The sequence below is a fragment of the Watersipora subatra genome, chromosome 6 (assembly GCF_963576615.1).
Source record: "Watersipora subatra chromosome 6, tzWatSuba1.1, whole genome shotgun sequence".
NCBI classification, from domain to species: domain Eukaryota; kingdom Metazoa; phylum Bryozoa; class Gymnolaemata; order Cheilostomatida; family Watersiporidae; genus Watersipora; species Watersipora subatra.
In genome coordinates, this window is record NC_088713.1 from 28,122,530 (window position 1) to 28,146,240 (window position 23,711).

Below are 23,711 nucleotides of genomic sequence, written 5' to 3' on the forward strand. Positions count from 1 at the left end.
ACACGCTGGGACTGATCACAGAGATATATCTACAGCATGCTCCAACATTGGACTGATGTATTTATCATTAAGTGAGTACAGACCTGCTTTCGAATTTCTGACTGAAGCCTTGGATATTCAGAAATCTGTGCATGGAGGAAAATCTATCAGTTCTGACATTGCTAGCAGCTACAATAACATCGGTAATGCATATGACTCCCTGGGTGACTATAGAGCAGCATTAGAATATTACACCAAATCTTTGGATATGATGAAAGCTGTGTATGGAAAAACCGCTACTCATTCTGATATTGCTCGCAGCTACAATAACATTGGTAATGCATATTACTCCCTGGGTGACTATAGAGCAGAATTAAAATATTACACCAAGTCTTTGGATATGATGAAAGCTGTGTATGGAGAAACTGCTACTCATTCTGATATTGCTAGCAGCTACAATAACATTGGTAATGCATATGACTCCCTGGGTGATTATAGAGCAGCATTAGAATATTACACCAAATCTTTGGATATGCAGAAAGCTGTGTATGGAGAAACTGCTAGTCATTCTGATATTGCTCACAGCTACAATAACATTGGTAATGCATATAACTCCCTGGGTGACTATAGAGCCGCATTAGAATATCACACCAAGTCTTTGGATATGATGAAAGCTGTGTATGGAGAAACTGCTACTCATTCTGATATTGCTAGCAGCTACAATAACATTGGTAATGCATATCGCTCCCTGGGTGATTATAGAGCAGCATTAGAATATTACACCAAGTCTTTGGAGATGGGGAAAGCTGTGCATGGAGAAACTGCTACTCATTCTGATATTGCTTGCAGCTACAGTAATATTGGAAATGCATATAACTCCCTGGGTGACTATAGAGCCGCATTAGAATATCACACCAAGTCTTTGGATATGAGGGAAGCTGTGTATGGAAAAACTGCTACTCATTCTGATATTGCTAGCAGCTACATTAACATTGGTAATGCATATGACTCCCTGGGTGACTATAGAGCAGCATTAAAATATTACACCAAGTCTTTGGATATGATGAAGGCCGTGTATGGAGAAACTGCTACTCATTCTGATATTGCTTGCAGCTACAATAACATTGGTAATGCATATAACTCCCTGGGTGACTATAGAGCCGCATTAGAATATCACACAAAGTCTTTGGATATGAAGAAAGCTGTGTATGGAGAAACTGCTAGTCATTCTGGTATTGCTAGCAGCTACAATAACATTGGAAATGCATATTACTCCCTGGGTGGCTATAGAGCCGCATTAGAATATCACACCAAGTCTTCGGATATGAGGAAAGCTGTGTATGGAGAAACAGCTACTCATTCTGATATTGCTAGCAGCTACAATAACATTGGATATGCATATTACTCCCTGGGTGGCTATAGAGCAGCATTAGAATATCACACCAAGTCTTTGGATATGATGAAAGCTGTGTATGGAGAAACTGCTACTCATTCTGATATTGCTAGCAGCTACAATAACATTGGTAATGCATATAACTCCCTGGGTGACTATAGAGCCGCATTAGAATATCACACCAAGTCTTTGGATATGATGAAGGCCGTGTATGGAGAAACTGCTACTCATTCTGATATTGCTTGCAGCTACAATAACATTGGTAATGCATATAACTCCCTGGGTGATTATAGAGCCGCATTAGAATATCACACCAAGTCTTTGGATATGATGAAGGCCGTGTATGGAGAAACTGCTACTCATTCTGATATTGCTTGCAGCTACAATAACATTGGTAATGCATATCGCTCCCTGGGTGATTATAGAGCAGCATTAGAATATTACACCAAGTCTTTGGAGATGGGGAAAGCTGTGCATGGAGAAACTGCTACTCATTCTGATATTGCTCGCAGCTACAATAACATTGGTAATGCATATCGCTCCCTGGGTGACTATAGAGCCGCATTAGAATATCACACAAAGTCTTTGGATATGAAGAAAGCTGTGTATGGAGAAACTGCTAGTCATTCTGGTATTGCTAGCAGCTACAATAACATTGGAAATGCATATTACTCCCTGGGTGGCTATAGAGCAGCATTAGAATATCACACCAAGTCTTCGGATATGATGAAAGCTGTGTATGGAGAAACAGCTACTCATTCTGATATTGCTAGCAGCTACAATAACATTGGATATGCATATTACTCCCTGGGTGGCTATAGAGCAGCATTAGAATATCACACCAAGTCTTTGGATATGAAGAAAGCTGTGTATGGAAAAACAGCTACTCATTCTGATATTGCTAGCAGCTACAATAACATTGGAAATGCATATGAATTCCTGGGTGATTATAGAGCCGCATCAGAATATTACACCAAGTCTTTGGATATGAGGAAAGCTGTGTATGGAGAAACTGCTAATCATTCTGATATTGCTCGCAGCTACAATAACATCGGTAGTGCATATTACTCCCTGGGTGACTATAGAGCCGCATTAGAATATCACACCAAGTCTTTGGATATGATGAAAGCTGTGTATTACACTAACTCCAAATATGAGAAAAGCTGTTTATGGAAAAATATCGGCTAAACATAACGAAAGATTCATGCAAATTCATGCACATACTTCCTTTGTAAATTATAAGCCTGCGGAGTTCTGCTACAGGAAAACGTGAATGGTAACACTAAATTGAATAAACCATTAAAAAAGCTATGAAAATACATACACTAGATGAATGCATGATGTTACATGGGTTATTAAAAGTTTTCATACAAATTTTTGTCAATCAACAATTTTACTTCTTATGCTTCACGTTTGTGCAGGATTTAAAACAGCCTGTAAACAGTGACAGTTAATTTAGTTGTCATTGGCTAAGTTTCTTTACCCAATAAATTTGAGTAACTTGACGTAGTTTAGATCTTGACTATAATAACAGCTGTGTTTATCCGTATGAAGCCAGCGTTAGCAAAAAAATATTGCACTAAGTTAGGTGATTGGAGTACTAGAATATTGTAATATCCTGTTTAGGTGCTTTTCAGAGTGTGGGAACAGATGAAGTTGTATTTAGCTATTTTATATTGGAAAATTTGCTTCAAAATAGAAATGAATATTAACTTTATTTACTAGCAGTGCGTAAAGCCAACCAGATCATAGAAATAAGGATAAACTGATAAAGGGGAAAGCTGTCTATGAAGGAAAAAATAAAATAGTAATTTGCACATCAGGGTAGTGTAGCTGCAAATATCAAATGTGTCACTCAATCTTATACAGCAAAGCCTGGAGGACTGGCGAGCAGAGATATGATAGCTTAAACGATGTTGTGGAGTTGTTTGACCTTGACCACATGTTTTGCACACCTCGATTCTAGTTAGGTGTTTTTAGTTTTGTAATGTTTGCATATATATGCAACTGGTCAGTATATGATTCTATCCATGAGTATACGATATGGAGGCAGAGGTTTTATAGCCTGTAGTAGGTATGTTGATTGTTGTGAAACATGGGTGTACAAAGCTGGAGCTGCATTAGACATTATTGGAATTATCCATCCTTGATAAAATCTTACAAGGCTCTTGGCGTTCACTTTATGACGTTTCAGGGTAAGTAATCTATTAACAACAAACCTAGATTTATCTATGACTAAATTAATATGCTCATTGAAAGGCAAATTATTATCCATGGTCTGTCCAAGAAGCTTTGCGGATTGAGTTTGATAGATATGAAAGTCATTGATTTTTAGTACCGTAGTTGGTGCAGTGACATGTTTAGTACAGTAGTTGGTGCAGTGACATGTTTAGTACCGTAGTTGGTGCAGTGACATGTTTAGCTGTGGAGTAAAGACCATGTACTGTGTTTTGGTAGTTTTATGTTGTTGTACCAGGAAACTGTTTCATTAGCTACGTCCTGCATGCGGTTCTTTTGTAATGAAATTATACGTTCTCTCCCTGATTTATTGTCTTTTAGCACATTATTCTTTTCAACATGTTGATTAAGTGTAGTGCCATCAACAAACATTCTTCTATCAGTTGGTGATCAAATACATAAATATTCCACAGAGTTGGTATCAGTACAAAATATAAGTGAATTGACGAGCTCGATCCTGAAACACATTAAAGCTGTATCTTAATGTACCACTGCACACACTATTTAGCACAGTTATACATTAATTTTATAATTAATTTTTAATTATAAAATTAAGTAACTTTAATTATTGAATTAAAATTAATTAATCGATTTGGTAATTAACTAATTATTAACTGCCAATTAATCAATTATTAACTAATTTTAATTAATTACCAATTAAATATTAATTAATAACTAATGATTTAATTAATTAATTGGTAATGCAAATCTTAGCGACTATGGAGTGACTATGTGACTAAAGACAATAGCTATAAAATTTAATATATCCTCAATATTGTATAATATAGCAGAACATAAATGTTATTATCAGGTTGTTCATATTTGCATGTTGACTCCGTATAGATGCAAGGAAATGGAAGAATTTCTTTCTCTTTCTTTTTAATTATTGAATTGATCAACTAATTTAATAAATAAAGATATTTTTCCTTTTCTCTGAGAAAAGAAAATTAAATGATAATTAAAAAAAAATTATTTGTATCAAAGAGTTAAATAATCTATTTAATTAATTAATATAGTTAACTATATAGTTTGCAATTGCAGCTACAGTTTTGCAGTTACAACTGCAAAACTACATGCATTGCAAACAACAGTTTGCAATGCATGTAGTTTGTCGAGCATCAATGATAGCCTGTATAATGTCTATCATTTTGGTAGTGGTGATTCGCTGTCAGGTATAGCTTCATCTATATATTTCCCAGAGCTGCTCTCAAATCATGGTGATTCGAATATTCGAATATTTGAAACAAATCATATTGTACTGATTTGACACAAATGGTGATTTGATTTGATTCAACTTGAAAAGTTTTGGAAGTAACTTGATTCGATTTGAAGTTTCGGGCTGATTTGAAGACCTGATTTGAAGACCTGATTTGAAAAATAAGTCAAGTCACATCGCTATCGATAACCTTGTCTTCTGCAATCGATCGAAACATTTTTACGACGTTTGCGAAGTTAGCCCGAACTTTGGCAAGAAATGCGCACCATCGATACCGAGGCTAAGCAATCGCCCGCGTGTCCCTCTGCAGAATAAAGAAAAGGACCGCGTGTCGTGTGTGTAGAAGAAATCAACATGAGCAGCTCTGGTAAGTTGTGGAAAAAGCATGTTTGTACTTGTGGTGATGGCATTGAATACTTTGATGTCAATTACTTGATTGCTAGAAATTGGTTGTGACTATCCCATTCTAACCTCACAGTCACTAATCAAAATAAAAATTACTTGTGCTGTGCCTACGGCTTGAATGAATGAATAGAGTATTATAATATATAATATTCTATACAATACTATTCCATGCCGCGAACACATTAAATATTTACAGTAATGACAATGTTCATGATTATAAATACGCATTATATTATAACTGGGTAGAATTTAATTAATAAAACAAATTAAAGTTTTATTTGTTATATCAAATTTATTAGAATAATATTAACCCTTTAGCGACTGCAGGCTTACGGCTGGAAATTCCCCAGCGCACCAGAGCATTTACTATGGCGATTTGAGCCTTTGATACCACTGCGTAAAAACTGCATCAACTTTTATCAAAATTGAGGTAGTTACATAAATTAACATGCATTGGAATTCTGAGAAATTTCTCTACAAGCTGATACCTTTTTTATGTGGCTAGCTTGCATTTGCTTTTCTGCAGAAGTCTCAATTCATTGAGGTTACGAGTTTTAGTTTTTTTTGTACGTCACTTTCAATTGTATTTTATATTTACTAAAAGCAATTGGCAATGTTCTATAAATAATTCTTGCATGGATTCATATGTTCACAAAAGTTTGCAAAAAACATTAGTCGTCCAAGAGCATTGAAAGCGGAGTTATGAGCTCCGATGTATAGCGGGAACGCCACTGGAAATGATCGAGACGCAGTGTCCATAAGCGGCGCAAGACAGTCACCCGGCAAGGTTGCTCCAACTGTCGTGCAAATTGGCACAAAACTGCAAATAAATATGCATCTGGAAGCTGAGACATTTTCCTGCAGAATGAGATTTTTATCTCCACACAGCTTGCAAAAACTTTGCAGCTAGACATATATATATATATATATATATATATATATGCAGTTACGATTTTTTGCTCTGAGTTTTTATGCATTTTTTGAGACTATAGATTTATGCAAAAATTTTGCATATAAAGTCATTGCACAGGTTCATGTGTGCTGCAGCAAAGTTTAACTGGTTGTGTGCAAGAAAAATTAAGTTGTGAGCCTATATTCACACATTTGGTGAAGCAGCAAAAGACAGGAAGCAACATTTATTATGAGCAGAAACAGCCAATCATGGACTGCTAGATTGCAAAACAATATGAGAACAGAACTCTTTGATTAGACTGCTGCTCTGAAGATGAAAGTGTGCAACAAATACAGCACACCAATGCACAACTAATACAATAGATTAGCAAATGGATGTACCAAAGCTAGCAATACAAAGCAGTGAAGCATTTGCAGAAACTAAATAAAATACCATCTGTAAATAAATTTAGTTAGCATGGTAAGGATCAAAACATGACTTGCACAAAGATATTCCACAAGTGACTCCGCTGCCAGTGCATTCAGCTTGCTCATCGACCATGTATACAGACAACTGGTGCACATAGCCAGAGACAGCAACGGAAAGCAAATAGCTTAATTCCAAATTTAGATCTGTTAGATGGAATATACTGTCTGAAGTTGAGCCATCCTTTTCATGCCAGCAATCTTTCATCTACATATATAAAATTATCAGAGAGAAAAACAAGATAGAACCAGTCGCATGTCATGGCAAAAACATTTTCTAACTTGAACAATTTATTGCCAGCAGGGTCTTCAAAATTGTCAATAAAGTGTAAACTTGCTTCTAATTTTCTTTCAATTTTTAAATTGATTAAAAATCAGTGCAGATAATAAAGGAATGTGGACCAGTAAGGCAACAGAGTAGGCTTTTTGAGAATACCTACATGCAAAACTAAACAAACAACTCGCCAAATCTTTATCATCAACAGGCTCCGAAGCATCGCAATGTTTTTGAAGGCCATATTTATTCGTTTCGTTAGATATAATATTTATAATGGCCGATGTTTAAAAAGCTTTGAATAATAAAAAACACTTACCTGTTTAAAAATTCAAACTTATACTCCTGCCAGGCTGTCAGCAAAATGTAATTCTTTTGGTTTTAAATCAGCTCCTCTTTGATATCCGTCGTTATTCGCCGTTTCAACGCCGGCCGTTTCAGTCTCACTTTTGCAATCCTATTCATTTTGTTGATTTTCTTTTTTACTTTCAGCATCTTCCTCACATTTTTCTGGTCTAAAATCCTCTTCTTCACTTTTAAACCAGTCGTTATCTTTCTGTAAACGAATCTTTTTAGCAGCGCTTCAAGTATCCGTTCATGATGATCAGCTTTCCATAAAGAACGTTCAACTTCTAACAAAGTTTTCTTTTTGCACATGCGTAGAAGGGACTAATTATAGCCTCAAAACAGTAGTATGATATCGTTTAAAACTCCTCAAAATATTAATTTAAAATTTTAGTGCCGTTTTTAAAATAAATAAATAAATTTAAAAAATACCTATCGAAGACTCAGATCTGACGGGCAATTACGGGTTTGGTGCGCTGAGACTGCGCTCTCAGCCCGTAAGATTTACGGGAACGGTGTGGAAAAGGTTAAATAAAATTTTGATTTACTTTATTATTTTAAATTATAAATGAATAGCATAACAATAACATTCTATCCAAGTAAGTATAATACATGTAATAATTATATATCATACATACACGTAGTTTTAACATTACCATTTATGTATACATTATTATTATTATATAATTAATTATATAATAATATTATATAATTAATTATATAATAATAGTTATATAGCCAGTTTATATAATAATTTTATAAAACTGGCAGCTCTCTTTTAATGTAGGTAAATGTTCGGTTATGTCAATTAAAGACTCAAGTTTGAGCCAATCATATTATCTCAATAACCGCAGACTTGAAAATGTTAATACTCACCCATATCTTGGCATAGAATTTAATTACGATTTAAAATGGAGCGCACACATAAATAAAATTGTTGCTAAATCAACCAGTCTTTTGGGTATGATGTGGCGAGTGTTAAAATCGGCCGATACAAGAACCAGGCAGTTGGCATATTACACTCTCATAAGACCAATTTTAGAATATGGTTGCGTAACATGGGACCCTTATTTTGATAAAGACATCAAACAACTAGAAAAGTTACAAAATAAGGCTGTGAAATTCATCTTTGATTTACGAGGGCAAGTTAGCTACACTGCTATAAAGGAGAGTAGTAATATACAATTGCTAAAAGATAGACGAAAGGAATTAAGAGTGAATTTGTTTTGCAAAGCTACAGCCAGTGGGGTGATTAAAGATACATATAAGCAAGAGCCCGAACAAATCTATAATACTCGTCAAGAGGGAGGGTTGTATGTACCATCAATAAAAACCAAAGCTTATTTTAATTCTTTCTGGCCTAGAACCACTCGAGAAATCAGAGATGGAATTTGATAATTTCGGCACACCCTTTTTGGCAACTTTTGGCCCGGGGACATTGTAATCAATGCTGTATTTATATCATTGTAAATATTTTGTATATGGCAATTGATTCATTAATTCATTTTCTCTTTTTTTTTTTTTTTGATTCACATAGCAGTATTAGAAATAGACATTATATGATGTAAATATGAAATATCGAAGGAATATTGTTGCAATACTCTTTAGATACAAATACAAGCCGAAAGAAAAATTAAAAACACTGAAAAAAGGGAAGAAGGGAAGAAGGGGAAGAGAGAGGAAAGAAAGGAGGAAGGGAAGGGAAAATTTTTGCTGGCATACTGTTTAAAATAAAGAGTTCCCACGTATTTTGCCTCCTGCGTGAGGCTTTCAGTGGGAAAAACCCGATCCGATCCGATAATTATATTATATGTATAATAATATACTTAATAATAATTTATACTCAGTCACTTACTTACTAAGTGAAGTATAATACAGTTATACTTCCACTTACGAGCTTAATGCGTTCCGAGACTGAGCTCGTATGTTAATTTGCTTGCATGTTGGTGCAATTTATTTACATGTATATATAGAACAATTAAATATAAATTGATTGGTTTCCATACTCTGAGAAATGCAAATAAAACACTCAAAACAAGATATTGTAACATAAAGAACATGTTGGTTATTGTCCTAACTTACCACATGTTTTCAAAAAGCAACAAATAAAAATTAATGCAAGAAAATGTGATTAATTAAAATGTAGAATTAAATACATACAATAGCAGCTAACGCTAGCATTTGCCAGGGAGGGAGATATAAGTTATTCTTCATTACGACAGTTGACTTTGATAAATCTGGATTTTATCAATGTCTTAAAAGACAAACTTAGAAGCAAACCTAAAAACAAACTTTCATTTTCAACTTAACGTAATTAAAATTTCTTCGGTGTTCATAGTTTGAAGTTTCTCGCTGGTTAGCTAATTTTTCCTTTGTTTCGCTTTTACGACCAGCCGGCCGTTTTAAGATAAACCTATCTAAGGACGTTTGCCTTTGTCGCCCTTTTAACATGTTGCAATTAGGATGAACACAGGTGTCGTCACAAAGGGTTAATGCACGACCACTAGCCAACTTGTCCGAATGTCTAATTTTATAGTTTTGATAGATAGCACCGGCCTTTTCACATAACATCGTTTCAGTACGCTGTCACCGGCCAATTGTTTATTTTTTATCCAATGCCTGAGCGTCTCTCTATCAGCGGTCGTGAAGATCGCGGTGTCGTTTATGAACAATGGTTAGTCCTTTTGCGAACTAAATGCCCTGAATATAATCCTTCTGTTTGATAATTGTGGATGTATTTCTGTCAAATTGCTGAGCTAGCTCAATCACGCATACACATTTCGCATATTTATCAATAATTTTCCGTTTAATATCAACTGTTATCATTCGCTTTTTCTTTGCATCATCTTACATTTTACCGGCAAACTTTTGGTCAATGCACGGTACTTTTAATTCACATAATTCTGCACTGAAAATCGCGCACAAAAAACACGGTACAAAAGTATAACCTGAGCAGTTGAAAAATACAGCGTGATGCTGTTCTCATAAAACACTTCCAGCATACTTGACAACTGACTCACGTGCTCGTATCTCAAACATGGCTCGTATGTTAGTGCTAACACTTGCTTAAAAGCTGGCTCGTATCTCAAGTTTCTCGTACGTTGGAGCACTCGTAAGTTGAAGTATTACTGTACTTAAAACGCGATTTCCCTTAAGAGCACACTTTACACTTGAATGTAGTGTACCTGCACATAATGTAGTATATATGAGTATATTTTCTATTGAAGAATTGTTCGAGGATCTCGTGACAGACTCATTCATAGTTACTGACGATGCCAACATAGATTCATATGATCTAGATCTACCTGGTATGTCTGTCTCCAGCCACTTCTGATAGTCCCACGAGCAAACGAGCGGAGCGAAGTGTGGGAATTTTTATGATAAATGCATGTGCACACAACTTACGAAAATTATTCATCAACAATGAGACGAATCCTTGGCTAGAAATTTCATCAACAAATTTAAGCATCGTTTTGTAAAGTCGTTAAAGTATAATAACAATACAAAACACATTTAAACCTATTTGAATATGTTACCAAGTCTTTGTAAACCGTCGGTATTATCTTTAAACTTACCCATCTGATCGGATTATACCCAAATAGATAGATTAATTTGGACGAAAATTGCTACAAATTGCTTGAAAAGCTCGGTTTAATAAAAGTTATGACCGAAAATTGAAACGCCAATAAAGCCGTGCGACAGATAGTAGAACTATTTAGCAGTGCGCATTTCACGAGAAAACCGTGCTCATTTCATCAGTCTATAGCATTTTTTACTTGTAATCGAATTTATTCGAAGGTTTCTGTAATAAACGTAGACCGTTTGAGGCGTAGACTGATTTACAGGTACGAAATTGTGGTACACAGTTTATCAGCCTGTGTTTTTTGTCCAATCACCGAAGGTTTCATTATTTGAAACGTTAGCCGAAATTCTTTACAACTTATGTACAAGCTAGGGCCGAACTACAACGCCCCTTCATGACGTAAACATTTTTTATTTTGCTACAGTTTTATACGTGTGAATGCTCCTACTCGCTTTCTGTTAAAGATCGCTTATCAAAACCATTCTACATTCAACGCAACCAACTTTCAAACTGTGTATAGTACACAGTAGCTCGCCATTTTACTTCTAATTTTGCATTTCAGAGTTATAATAAACATATTTCTTTATTGTTGTTGAATTACATACATTACAGTAAATTAGGCCTACAGCTTTATAACACTTTTATAACAGCTTTTATTTTGCTGCAGTTTGCAGAAATCTTCGAGACGCGTAAACGCTCATAGGTTTTCTATTATTGCTGTATTACTATATTAACAATATTGGTTATTTTAATAATATCAGTGCATTTTACTTATAATATTGGCCAACATTGCATTTCTCCTATTGCAAGGGAGAGATATAAACGTGTAATATTTTCCTTTCATTGTTGTTGTTTGTCATGACCAAACACTTTTTAAATAAATTTTCTAAAAACCTATATAAATACCACAACTTCTCGATATTGCTACCTATGACGTTTTGAAATGTAAACAAAATTGTGTATTGGTTTTCTATTATTACTATATTAATAAAATTGATTATTCTAAGAATATCAGTGCATTTTACTTCTAATATTGGCCAATATCGCATTTCTCCTATTGCAAGGGGAAAATATAAACATCTTTTCCATTCATTATTGCTGTTTGTTGTATATAATAACACCCACACCCAGTACATTACAGCTACCATTGCAGTTATCCTATTGCACTGCAGAGCCATTTGATTGCTAATATTGCATTTCTCAACCATCAATACCCTTTATTTTTTTGCCAATATCTCTGGCCATCTCTTTGGTCGTGGGCTGTATGACAGTGGAATTTCTAGTGATAAAAAATGTCTGTATGTTAATCATATATACAATACTTTCACCCCATATGTGTTACTGCACAACAATTGCATAGCTTCATTATTCTTTTTAGAATCTAGTCAACTCTCTCGATCACGATCAAGGTCACCTATCCAGGCCTCAGGATCTCATTCTCAAGATTCATTCTCAACAGTAACAGGAATTCCCAAAAAACCAAATAGAGAACAGAAGATACCAGATGTAAGATATGCTCTGTTCGGGTTTTTGTGTCTATGTCTATGATTTATTTTATTTCAATCCTAGTCATATAATGTAACTGTGAATATCTGAAGTTAATCTGACATGTTGTTTGTTTTGTTGGATACTTAGATCCAGCTTGTCACCATGCCATGGTCCTTTGAATTAAATCAGCTCCACTCAGTGTTTGTATTCAAGACATTAAACAAGGAAACTTCAGGCACGCTGATTGTGAGATGTTAGATTGTGACACCTTGGCATAAGAAAAACTTATGCCCTGCCATGTTGGATTGTAGATAATACAAGCGTGTTTCAAGAATTATAAAGTTACAAAAACTGGAAGGGAGGCCACCTGCTTGCAATGTGATGGTGTTGCGAAGGATGGACCTACTGGAACAGGAAACTGGTCCCGTCATATTAGTCGCTCTAATCATAGTAAATCGTAAGCTTACATAAAATGATAAATTAGAGACACTTTAAATCTACAATGATAAATAATAATAAATAGCTTGCTTATATACTGTGTCTCTATAATTTTTACCCCCTGGTCTATGAGTAAAACCGCTCCAGGTGTTAGCCTTGCAGCTAACCACATGAAAGCGCATGGTCCCCCATAACCCCCTACCAGATTCCGCTACTCAAAAAAGCTGCCTAGAACTTTAAAAGCTGCCTACAACTTTGAAATTGGAAACTTGAAACTTAGGAAATTAAACTGACAACTTCACTATGCACTGTCACTCATTTTCATATACATGTATGAGTACCCCAAACAGATTAGTAAATGTATTGGCTCCACAATCGCTAGGTAATTGAAAATTCTATTTCAGGAAAGCAAAGTATGATGAATATTTAAATAAGAAAACAGCTTCATCTTCCAAACCAACTCTTAAACTCACATCTTTCTTCGCCCCTGTTAATAAGTATAAGGCAAATGATCCAGAACAGCAGGCAATAAGAAAACAGCTTCATTTTCCAAACCAACTCTTAAACTCACATCTTTCTTCGCCCCTGTTAATAAGTATAAGGCAAATGATCCAGAACAGCAGGCAATAAGAAAACAGCTTCATCTTCCAAACCAACGCCTAAACTCACATCTTTCTTCGCCCCTGTTAATAAGTATAAGGCAAATGATCCAGAACAGCAGGCAATAAGGAAGGCCATTACATCGCTAATCATTGACTGTTCCTTGCCAATATCCCTCGTTGAGGAGGTTTCATTCCGAAAACTAATTGATGTCTGCTGTGGCTCTACATATTCACACGGAAGCAGGTTAGTTCATAAGCACTATTTGTGACCAGGTCCTGGACATTGTATTCGCATAAAACATTTTCAAAGGTTCATACCCCCTAAATACTTGCCTAAGATTTGCATATACAGTCAGTATTCACGACCTCTAGTCATGACACTCTTTGAAAACAAATTCATTCACACATTAATAAAAAATATGAAATCTGGTTGCGAATAGGACCATTGTCACTGTTTAGGATAAACAATACAAATACTTTGATCACTGATCATCAGTACTTGCCTGGCATGGTATCAATGCATGGGCAAAGTATTTAGATCTTGTGTTATAGGCTAAAGCCGGCTTAACTATTTCATCCTTGTCCCCTAAATTTGCGGCAAAACATGTGTTCCAGATTGCTAGAAGAAATTCACTCGTCTTTATGCTGCATTGATTGTATGACATAACATTGAACTTTTCTGCTGTTATCATAGAAATGGAACCATGGAAGGCATTAACAAGCAATATCGACAAGTTCTGGGAAAACTGACACAAGACCTGCAAAAGATGAGTAGCCTATCAGTGACTGTTGACATCTGGACAGATAGAAAACTACGATCGTTCTTGGGCATTACTGCACATTACATTATGGACAGTGAGCTCAAATCATCTCTGCTATGCTGTCAGCGGTTCACAGGTTAGATTTCATTTAGATGGATATTATCAAGTGGCTCTGTGTCTTGTGCAGATAGGGTTTCATTTGTAAAAATTAAAGGTGTAACCCAAATAGCATTTCCACCATTGGCACACAAGCTGATATGTACCCTAAATTAATGGCAAAGCTTATCCCAGAACATCTGATGAGGAGTGTATCACACACAGCTTCTAATTCTGAATATTATGTAAAGCAATGTTTGATGTATAACTGACTTAAAGTCTTAAATATTACCTACACTAATGTTTTAACAACACCCCTGGCAACTAACAAAGCTCTACTGCAAGTCTTGAGTCATACATAAAAGTTTTTGAAAAGTTTCTGAGCTATTGATATGTTATGTGTCATAATCCTGATCTACCAGGATTATTTTTGAGTTTTGTAAATGCCCTCAACCACATTATGGGTGTATGATTTCTATTATTGTGTTGTTGCAGGGCCACACACTAGATCCAACATCAACACGAATATCACTGATGTCTTAACTGATTTTGACATACTGGATAAAATCAATTTTATCATATCGGACAACGCAGCCAACATGCTGAAGGCTTTTACAGTTCGGATTCCAGTGCCCGATGATACTGCAGTGGAGGAGGAAGAGGAGGAAGAAGATGAGGACCCAGATGAGGAATGGGAAGGGGATGGCAGCCTTGATGAACTTGAGATCGCTGAAAATACACATCTGAGGTGCTTTGCACACAGCCTCCAGCTTGTGGTCAAAGATGGATTGAGGCATTCTAAACAAAAAGGACTGACAGCACTCATTGGTAAATGCTGCAAAATATCATCAAAGCTCCATCAATCTTCAAAATTCAAGGTAGGAAGTTTAATTGATGAAGCTGAACTATACATTCATTCATTTTACCACAAATTATGCCTTAAGGTCCCATACCGCGGTAGAAAGTCAATGAAATTGAATATGTGAGATACCAAAACATATTCTGCCAGGTTTGGGTTTAATCACATAACATCCTGCAAATCACACATTTGAACACAGATAAGATATTTTTTTCATTAAAATCCGTTTGATTTATCAATTGCACAATAATATAAAAAAAACATTGATTTCTGTTCAAATGTTTGATTTACAGAATGGAGCTATTGTATTGTTTGTGTTTGTTTTAATTTTTCCCTTCTCAGTAAGTATAATATGGTTGTGGCTAACACATGTGTGGTTGAATTATTTTATGCAGGAAGCTTTTGAAGCCAGGTTTCCACAGAAGAGTATCCCACAAGTGAATACAACAAGATGGAATTCCTTGTACCTTCAAATTTTTAGGATCGCAGATTTATCCGCAGACGACCTGTCAGCTTGTCTTGAAGAGACTCAGAACAAGCACATCATCCTTACATTTAAGGAAAATATCGTGTTGCTGGATTTTGTGAAGATCCTGAAGCCGTTTTACCAGGCAACCCAAGTAACCCAAGAAGAAAAGGTTTGTGTGGTTAATTGTCTATCCGACTGACTGAATAAGTCAACTTCACCAATTAAGACAAGTGTCTTATCGGGCATCCAGTGTTTTATGCATTGAATAAATCAGTCTCTGGCTCTCATTGAGAAATACTCTTAAAAATACATTAACTACCGATCTTTCATGTGAGGGTAGTATATTGTCGTTTTGTTATATCTCTGACCATCTAACCCTATATCTATAATCTATAACCTTACAGGTGGTGACTCTCTCTTATGTACTACCATGTGTAATGCAGCTACACAGACATTTACAGAGGGTAGCTGTTGGTGCTTTACGCTCCTTAGCTACAATACTGAGTGAGTCTTGGAAGAAGCGATTTGTCGGAGTGTTTTCACTAATGAGCCCATCACCTGTAGATGAAAGGGTAAAGGAAATCGTATCATAGTACACAGTAATTCAATATTTGGGATAATTGAAAATGATGTATCAAGAATGTTATTTTTTATGATTTGCTCTTTGCCATAGGTGCTATTATGATAATACATAGTTTGATTATATTCATTCAGATCCCTCTTAAGTGGTGGCTCTATTTTCACCACATGGTCACTGGGTACAAGCATTCCAGATGTTAATCTTGCGGCTAAGCATATAAAAGCACAAGGTGCGCCCAAAACACTCCCTTTTAGACTCAGCTACTCAGGTTGAGAAGCTGCCTATAGCCAAGAATTCAAAATTCAATTTGATGACTTAGACCTCTAGACTACCTAATCACCTATTATATTTGTATGTGTTCCCAATGTTTTGTATTACAGGAACTCTTCGGCAAGTCTGTATATTTATTAGCAGCGGTTCTTGATAGGAACTGGGACTGGGAGGTTATCGAACATTACTGCAAACCTGATGAAGTAGTTGCCGTGAAAGAAAAGTTGAGAGGTAATGTAGCCTGATCTACGTTTCACATGTATACATAAACCCTACGTGTAGCATCACCATGCCAAAATCATGATATGACGCTCTCCGCCAAATTGGTTCTAGCTGATAAGACTGTTTAGGCATCTTAGAATATGAGTCTTAATGTATCATATAGCTATTCATCTTTGTTCTTTCAGGAATTCTCACATCTGAATTGACTTCGCTGGATGGTCAGGACGATATACAGAATGAGGAAGTCACATGCACTCAGCAAATACAAATGTCTGTTACTGAAAATATGTTCGCTGATTTTTTGAATAGAGCACCTTTAGCTAGTACAAGCAACCTGGATTCAGTCAATCATGAGATTGAAAAGTATATGGCGAAAAGCAGATCATCTTGTAACACTCTAAGCTATTGGCAATGTGAGACACAGTTACTGAGGCTTAGCAAGCTGGCGCTGAAGGTCCTTTCAGTACCAGCTTCATCAGCTCCCATAGAACGGGTTTTCAGTGAAAGTGGCTTCATCATGAGGCCACACAGGAGCTCCTTGACATCTAAAAACTTGCGCAAGCTAGTTTTTATAAAATGCAACAAGTGTATTTAAGTAAATGTGTTAATATTATGTAAATGTTAATTATAGGCTCAATGCATAGTTTCATTTCTTTCAAGTTCAAGCCTCAGTAACTGTGTTTCACTTGCTAATATTGTCAGGTTTTATCTTATATTTGTATCTTATATTTTGTAACTTTAAACAAGTATCTAAAGTTTCTTTTTTTTACATTTGTACATTCTTGCTTAAAAGCTTCAATAAAAGCAAAGTCACAACCATGACCATTAACTGTTACATAACCCTCCACTCATTCATTGAGGTATCGAGCCAATGGTAGGATGTGCTCTGCAATGATGTTTTAACATACCTCGTAGAACAAAGAACAAAACCGTATCTAGTGATCACTTGAGCATACATAATATAATTATATAGTGGTACAGAGATACAGCTATACTATTCCTATCCACAGAACCCAGAATGGGCAGGGGGGGGGCAACCCCTACCCTTTTCCCCCTAGTTCAGGTCCTATGGATAGGAGAACAGGCTACGCCGCTAAAGCTATACTGTGGATTGATCATACTATGCAACAATTGAGCGAACAATTTGAAAGAGTATTTCAAATCATTCTCAAATGATTCAGGATTTGAATTCGTTATTGGGCTGATTCAATTTGATTTGATTTGCTTCGAATCTGCTAACAAGGATGGGGGATTTGATTTGATTTGTAGTTCGCCGGATATGATTTGATTTGAGTCATGAAAAAGTGATTTGAAAGCAGCTCTGATATTTCCGTTTGTGATAGTTGCTGCGAGACTAGTATTACAACAAGAAAGACGTTACATCATGCAAAATTAAACAGAAAAGTGGAAACGGAAACAAACAACAGCTTGGGTTTATGATAGTGTGAACTTTGTTACCACTGGTGATCACCGAAGTACTGTGGTATCAACGCCATGATAAGACAATATAGTGAACCAGCTTTTAATGAAAATACTCATAGCAAGGTACTCGAAGTGTGTTATGACATTGCTGACAGGTGAACTGATCACCAAAGAACAATCTCTCTATAACATCTGGTCTCAAGGATCTCCTATCTGAAGGTGGTGTCAAGGGTCTCTGGAGAGGAAATGGAGGGAATGTAAGAAAGATAGCCCTAGAAACTGCCATGAAGTTCATGGCATACGAACAGGTAAGGAACTCTCTTTTTCTCCTATATACTGGTGAATTGATTGGGCTGTTTCTAAGGATCAACTTGTAGTTTTAAGTATATCTCATTCTCTGCAGTTGTAAAGACTGATAAAAATGGTGGAAAGAAAGGAGACGATAACTCCATTTAGACAGACTCATTTTTGGCTCATCAGCTGGTGCCATTGTTCAAACAGTCATTTATCTATTAGAGGTGAGACACGAACAGGTAAGGAATTGTCTTTCCTCCTCATTCTTTTCTTTTTTGATTTCGATCTTTACTCTTTTTCTTCTTATTCTACTAGAACTGAATAAAAAGTACGCCTGACTAATATAAACCTCTAAACCAGTTTGTAATGAGTATTGTACCTTTATGGAGCAACCTAGTAGCTTTATGAGTCCAACTTGTAGCTTTATGGAGCCAACTAGTAGCTTTATGGAGTCAACTAGTAGCTTTATGGAGCCAACTTGTACCTTTATGGAGCCAACTTGTACCTTTATGGACCCAACTTGTACCTTTATGGAGCCAACTTGTAGCTTTATGGACCCAACTTGTACCTTTATGGAGTCAACTAGTAGCTTTATGAGTCCAACTTGTACCTTTATGGAGCCAACTTGTACCTTTATGGAGCCAACCTGTACCTTTATGGAGCCAACTTGTACCTTTATGGAGCCAACTTGTACCTTTAAGGACCCAACTTGTACCTTTATGGAGCCAACTTGTACCTTTATGGAGCCAACTTGTAGCTTTATGGACCCAACTAGTAGCTTTATGGAGCCAACTTGTACCTTTATAGACCCAACTTGTACCTTTATGGAGCCAACTTGTAGCTTTATGGACCCAACTTGTACCTTTATGGAGCCAACTTGTAACTTTATGGACCCAACTTGTACCTTTATGGACCCAACTTGTACCTTTATGGACCCAACTTGTACCTTTATGGTCCCAACTTGTACCTTTATGGACCCAACTAGTAGCTTTATGAGTCCAACTTGTAGCTTTATGGAGCCAACTTGTACCTTTATGGAGCCAACTTGTACCTTTATGGAGGCAACTTGTACCTTTATGGAGCCAACTTGTACCTTTATGGAGCCAACTTGTACCTTTATGGACCCAACTTGTAGCTTTATGGACCCAACTAGTAGCTTTATGGAGCCAACTTGTACCTTTATAGACCCAACTTGTACCTTTATGGAGCCAACTTGTATCTTTATGGACCCAACTTGTACCTTTATGGAGCCAACTTGTAGCTTTATGGACCCAACTTGTACCTTTATGGACCCAACCTGTACCTTTATGGAGCCAGCTTGTAACTTTATAGAGCCAACTTGTACCTTTTTGGAGCCAACTAGTAGCTTTAAAGAGCCAACTTGTACCTTTATGGAGCCAACTAGTACCTTTATGGAGCCAACTAGTAGCTTTATGGAGCCAACTAGTAGCTTTATAGAGCCAACTTGTAGCTTTATGGAGCCACCTTGTACCTTTATGGAGCCAACTAGTAGCTTTATGGAGCTAACTTGTAGCTTTATGGAGTCAACTAGTAGCTTTATGAGTCCAACTTGTAGCTTTATAGAGCCAACTTGTAGCTTTATGGAGCCACCTTGTACCTTTATGGAGCCAACTAGTAGCTTTATGGAGCTAACTTGTAGCTTTATGGAGTCAACTAGTAGCTTTATGAGTCCAACTTGTAGCATTATAGAGCCAACTTGTACCTTTATGGAGCCAACTTGTACCTTTATGGACCCAACTTGTACCTTTATGGAGCCAACTTGTACCTTTATGGACCCAACTTGTACCTTTATGGACCGAACTTGTACCTTTATGGAGCCAACTTGTAGCTTTATGGAGCCAACTAGTAGCTTTATGGACCCAACTTGTACCTTTATGGACCCAACTTGTACCTTTATGGACCCAACTTGTACCTTTATGGAGCCAACTAGTAGCTTTATGGAGCCAACTTGTACCTTTATGGAGCCAACTTGTAGCTTTATGGACCCAACTTGTACCTTTATGGAGCCAACTTGTACCTTTATGGAGCCAACTTGTACCTTTATGGAGCCAACTTGTACCTTTATGGACCCAACTTGTACCTTTATGGAGCCAACTTGTACCTTTAAGGACCCAATTTGTACCTTAATGGACCCAACTTGTACCTTTATGGAGCCAACTTGTACCTTAATGGAGCCAACTTGTAGCTTTATGGACCCAACTAGTACCTTTATGGAGCCAACTTGTATCTTTATGGACCCAACTTGTACCTTTATGGACCGAACTTGTACCTTTATGGAGCCAACTTGTAGCTTTATGGAGCCAACTTGTACCTTTATGGACCCAACTTGTACCTTTATGGAGCCAACTAGTACCTTTATGGACCCAACTAGTACCTTTATGGAGCCAACTAGTAGCTTTATGGACCCAACTTGTACCTTTATGGACCCAACTTGTACCTTTATGGAGCCAACTTGTACCTTTATGGAGCCAACTTGTACCTTTATGGACCCAACTTGTACCTTTATGGACCGAACTTGTACCTTTATGGAGCCAACTTGTAGCTTTATGGAGCCAACTAGTAGCTTTATGGACCCAACTTGTACCTTTATGGACCCAACTTGTACCTTTATGGACCCAACTTGTACCTTTATGGACCCAACTAGTACCTTTATGGATCCAACTTGTACTTTTATGGACCCAACTTGTACCTTTATGGACCCAACTTGTACCTTTATGGAGCCAACTTGTACCTTTATGGAGCCAACTTGTACCTTTATGGACCCAACTTGTACCTTTATGGACCCAACTTGTAGCTTTATGGACCCAACTAGTACCTTTATGGATCCAACTTGTACTTTTATGGACCCAACTTGTACCTTTATGGACCCAACTTGTACCTTCATGGAGCCAACTTGTACCTTTATGGAGCCAACTTGTACCTTTACAGACCCAACTTGTACCTTTATGGACCCAACTTGTACCTTTATGGACCCAACTTGTACCTTTATGGACCCAACTTGTACCTTTATGGAGCCAACTAGTAGCTTTATGGAGCCAACTTGTACCTTTATGGAGCCAACTTGTACCTTTATGGACCCAACTTGTACCTTTATGGAGCCAACTAGTACCTTTATGGATCCAACTTGTACTTTTATGGACCCAACTTGTACCTTTATGGACCCAACTTGTACCTTTATGGAGCCAACTAGTAGCTTTATGGAGCCAACTTGTACCTTTATGGACCCAACTTGTACCTTTATGGACCCAACTTGTACCTTTATGGACCCAACTTGTACCTTTATGGAGCCAACTTGTACCTTTATGGAGCCAACTTGTACCTTTATGGACCCAACTTGTACCTTTATGGACCCAACTTGTACCTTTATGGACCCAACTTGTACCTTTATGGAGCCAACTAGTAGCTTTATGGAGCCAACTTGTACCTTTATGGACCCAACTTGTACCTTTATGGACCCAACTTGTACCTTTATGGACCCAACTAGTACCTTTATGGATCCAACTTGTACTTTTATGGACCCAACTTGTACCTTTATGGACCCAACTTGTACCTTTATGGAGCCAACTTGTACCTTTATGGAGCCAACTTGTACCTTTATGGACCCAACTTGTACCTTTATGGACCCAACTTGTACCTTTATGGACCCAACTTGTACCTTTATGGAGCCAACTTGTACCTTTATGGACCCAACTTGTACCTTTATGGACCCAACTTGTACCTTTATGGACCCAACTTGTACCTTTATGGAGCCAACTTGTACCTTTATGGAGCCAACTTGTACCTTTATGGACCCAACTTGTACCTTTATGGACCCAACTTGTACCTTTATGGACCCAACTTGTACCTTTATGGAGCCAACTAGTAGCTTTATGGAGCCAACTTGTACCTTTATGGACCCAACTTGTACCTTTATGGACCCAACTTGTACCTTTATGGACCCAACTAGTACCTTTATGGATCCAACTTGTACTTTTATGGACCCAACTTGTACCTTTATGGACCCAACTTGTACCTTTATGGAGCCAACTTGTACCTTTATGGAGCCAACTTGTACCTTTATGGACCTAACTTGTACCTTTATGGACCCAACTTGTACCTTTATGGACCCAACTTGTACCTTTATGGAGCCAAATTGTACCTTTATGGACCCAACTTGTACCTTTATGGACCCAACTTGTACCTTTATGGACCCAACTTGTACCTTTATGGAGCCAACTAGTAGCTTTATGGAGCCAACTTGTAGCTTTATGGAGCCAACTTGTACCTTTATGGACCCAACTTGTACCTTTATGGAGCCAACTTGTACCTTTATGGAGCCAACTTGTACCTTTATGGACCCAACTTGTACCTTTATGGACCCAACTTGTACCTTTATGGACCCAACTTGTACCTTTATGGAGCCAACTAGTAGCTTTATGGAGCCAACTCGTACCTTTATGGACCCAACTTGTACCTTTATGGACCCAACTTGTACCTTTATGGACCCAACTAGTACCTTTATGGATCCAACTTGTACTTTTATGGACCCAACTTGTACCTTTATGGACCCAACTTGTACCTTTATGGAGCCAACTTGTACCTTTATGGAGCCAACTTGTACCTTTATGGACCCAACTTGTACTTTTATGGACCCAACTTGTACCTTTATGGACCCAACTTGTACCTTTATGGAGCCAACTTGTACCTTTATGGACCCAACTTGTACCTTTATGGACCCAACTTGTACCTTTATGGACCCAACTTGTACCTTTATGGAGCCAACTTGTACCTTTATGGAGCCAACTTGTACCTTTATGGACCCAACTTGTACCTTTATGGACCCAACTTGTACCTTTATGGACCCAACTTGTACCTTTATGGAGCCAACTAGTAGCTTTATGGAGCCAACTTGTACTTTTATGGACCCAACTTGTACCTTTATGGACCCAACCTGTACCTTTATGGACCCAACTAGTACCTTTATGGATCCAACTTGTACTTTTATGGACCCAACTTGTACCTTTATGGACCCAACTTGTACCTTTATGGAGCCAACTTGTACCTTTATGGAGCCGACTTGTACCTTTATGGACCCAACTTGTACCTTTATGGACCCAACTTGTACCTTTATGGAGCCAACTAGTAGCTTTATGGAGCCAACTTGTAGCTTTATGGAGCCAACTTGTACCTTTATGGACCCAACTTGTACCTTTATGGAGCCAACTAGTACCTTTATGGACCCAACTAGTACCTTTATGGAGCCAACTAGTAGCTTTATGGACCCAACTTGTACCTTTATGGACCCAACTTGTACCTTTATGGAGCCAACTTGTAGCTTTATGGAGCCAACTAGTAGCTTTATGGACCCAACTTGTACCTTTATGGACCGAACTTGTACCT

At 37.2% G+C, this 23,711-nt stretch overlaps 1 protein-coding gene across 1 annotated transcript; it reads left to right on the plus strand.

Annotated features, from left to right (window-relative positions):
* Positions 1–205: 205 nt before the first annotated feature.
* Positions 206–2,560, plus strand: LOC137398183 (tetratricopeptide repeat protein 28-like). Its single transcript, XM_068084290.1, has 2 exons — positions 206–916; positions 1,049–2,560. Exons 1-2 carry the CDS (start codon positions 248–250, stop codon positions 2,558–2,560), a joined length of 2,181 nt encoding a protein of 726 aa, XP_067940391.1. The 5' UTR covers positions 206–247.
* Positions 2,561–23,711: the final 21,151 nt, after the last annotated feature.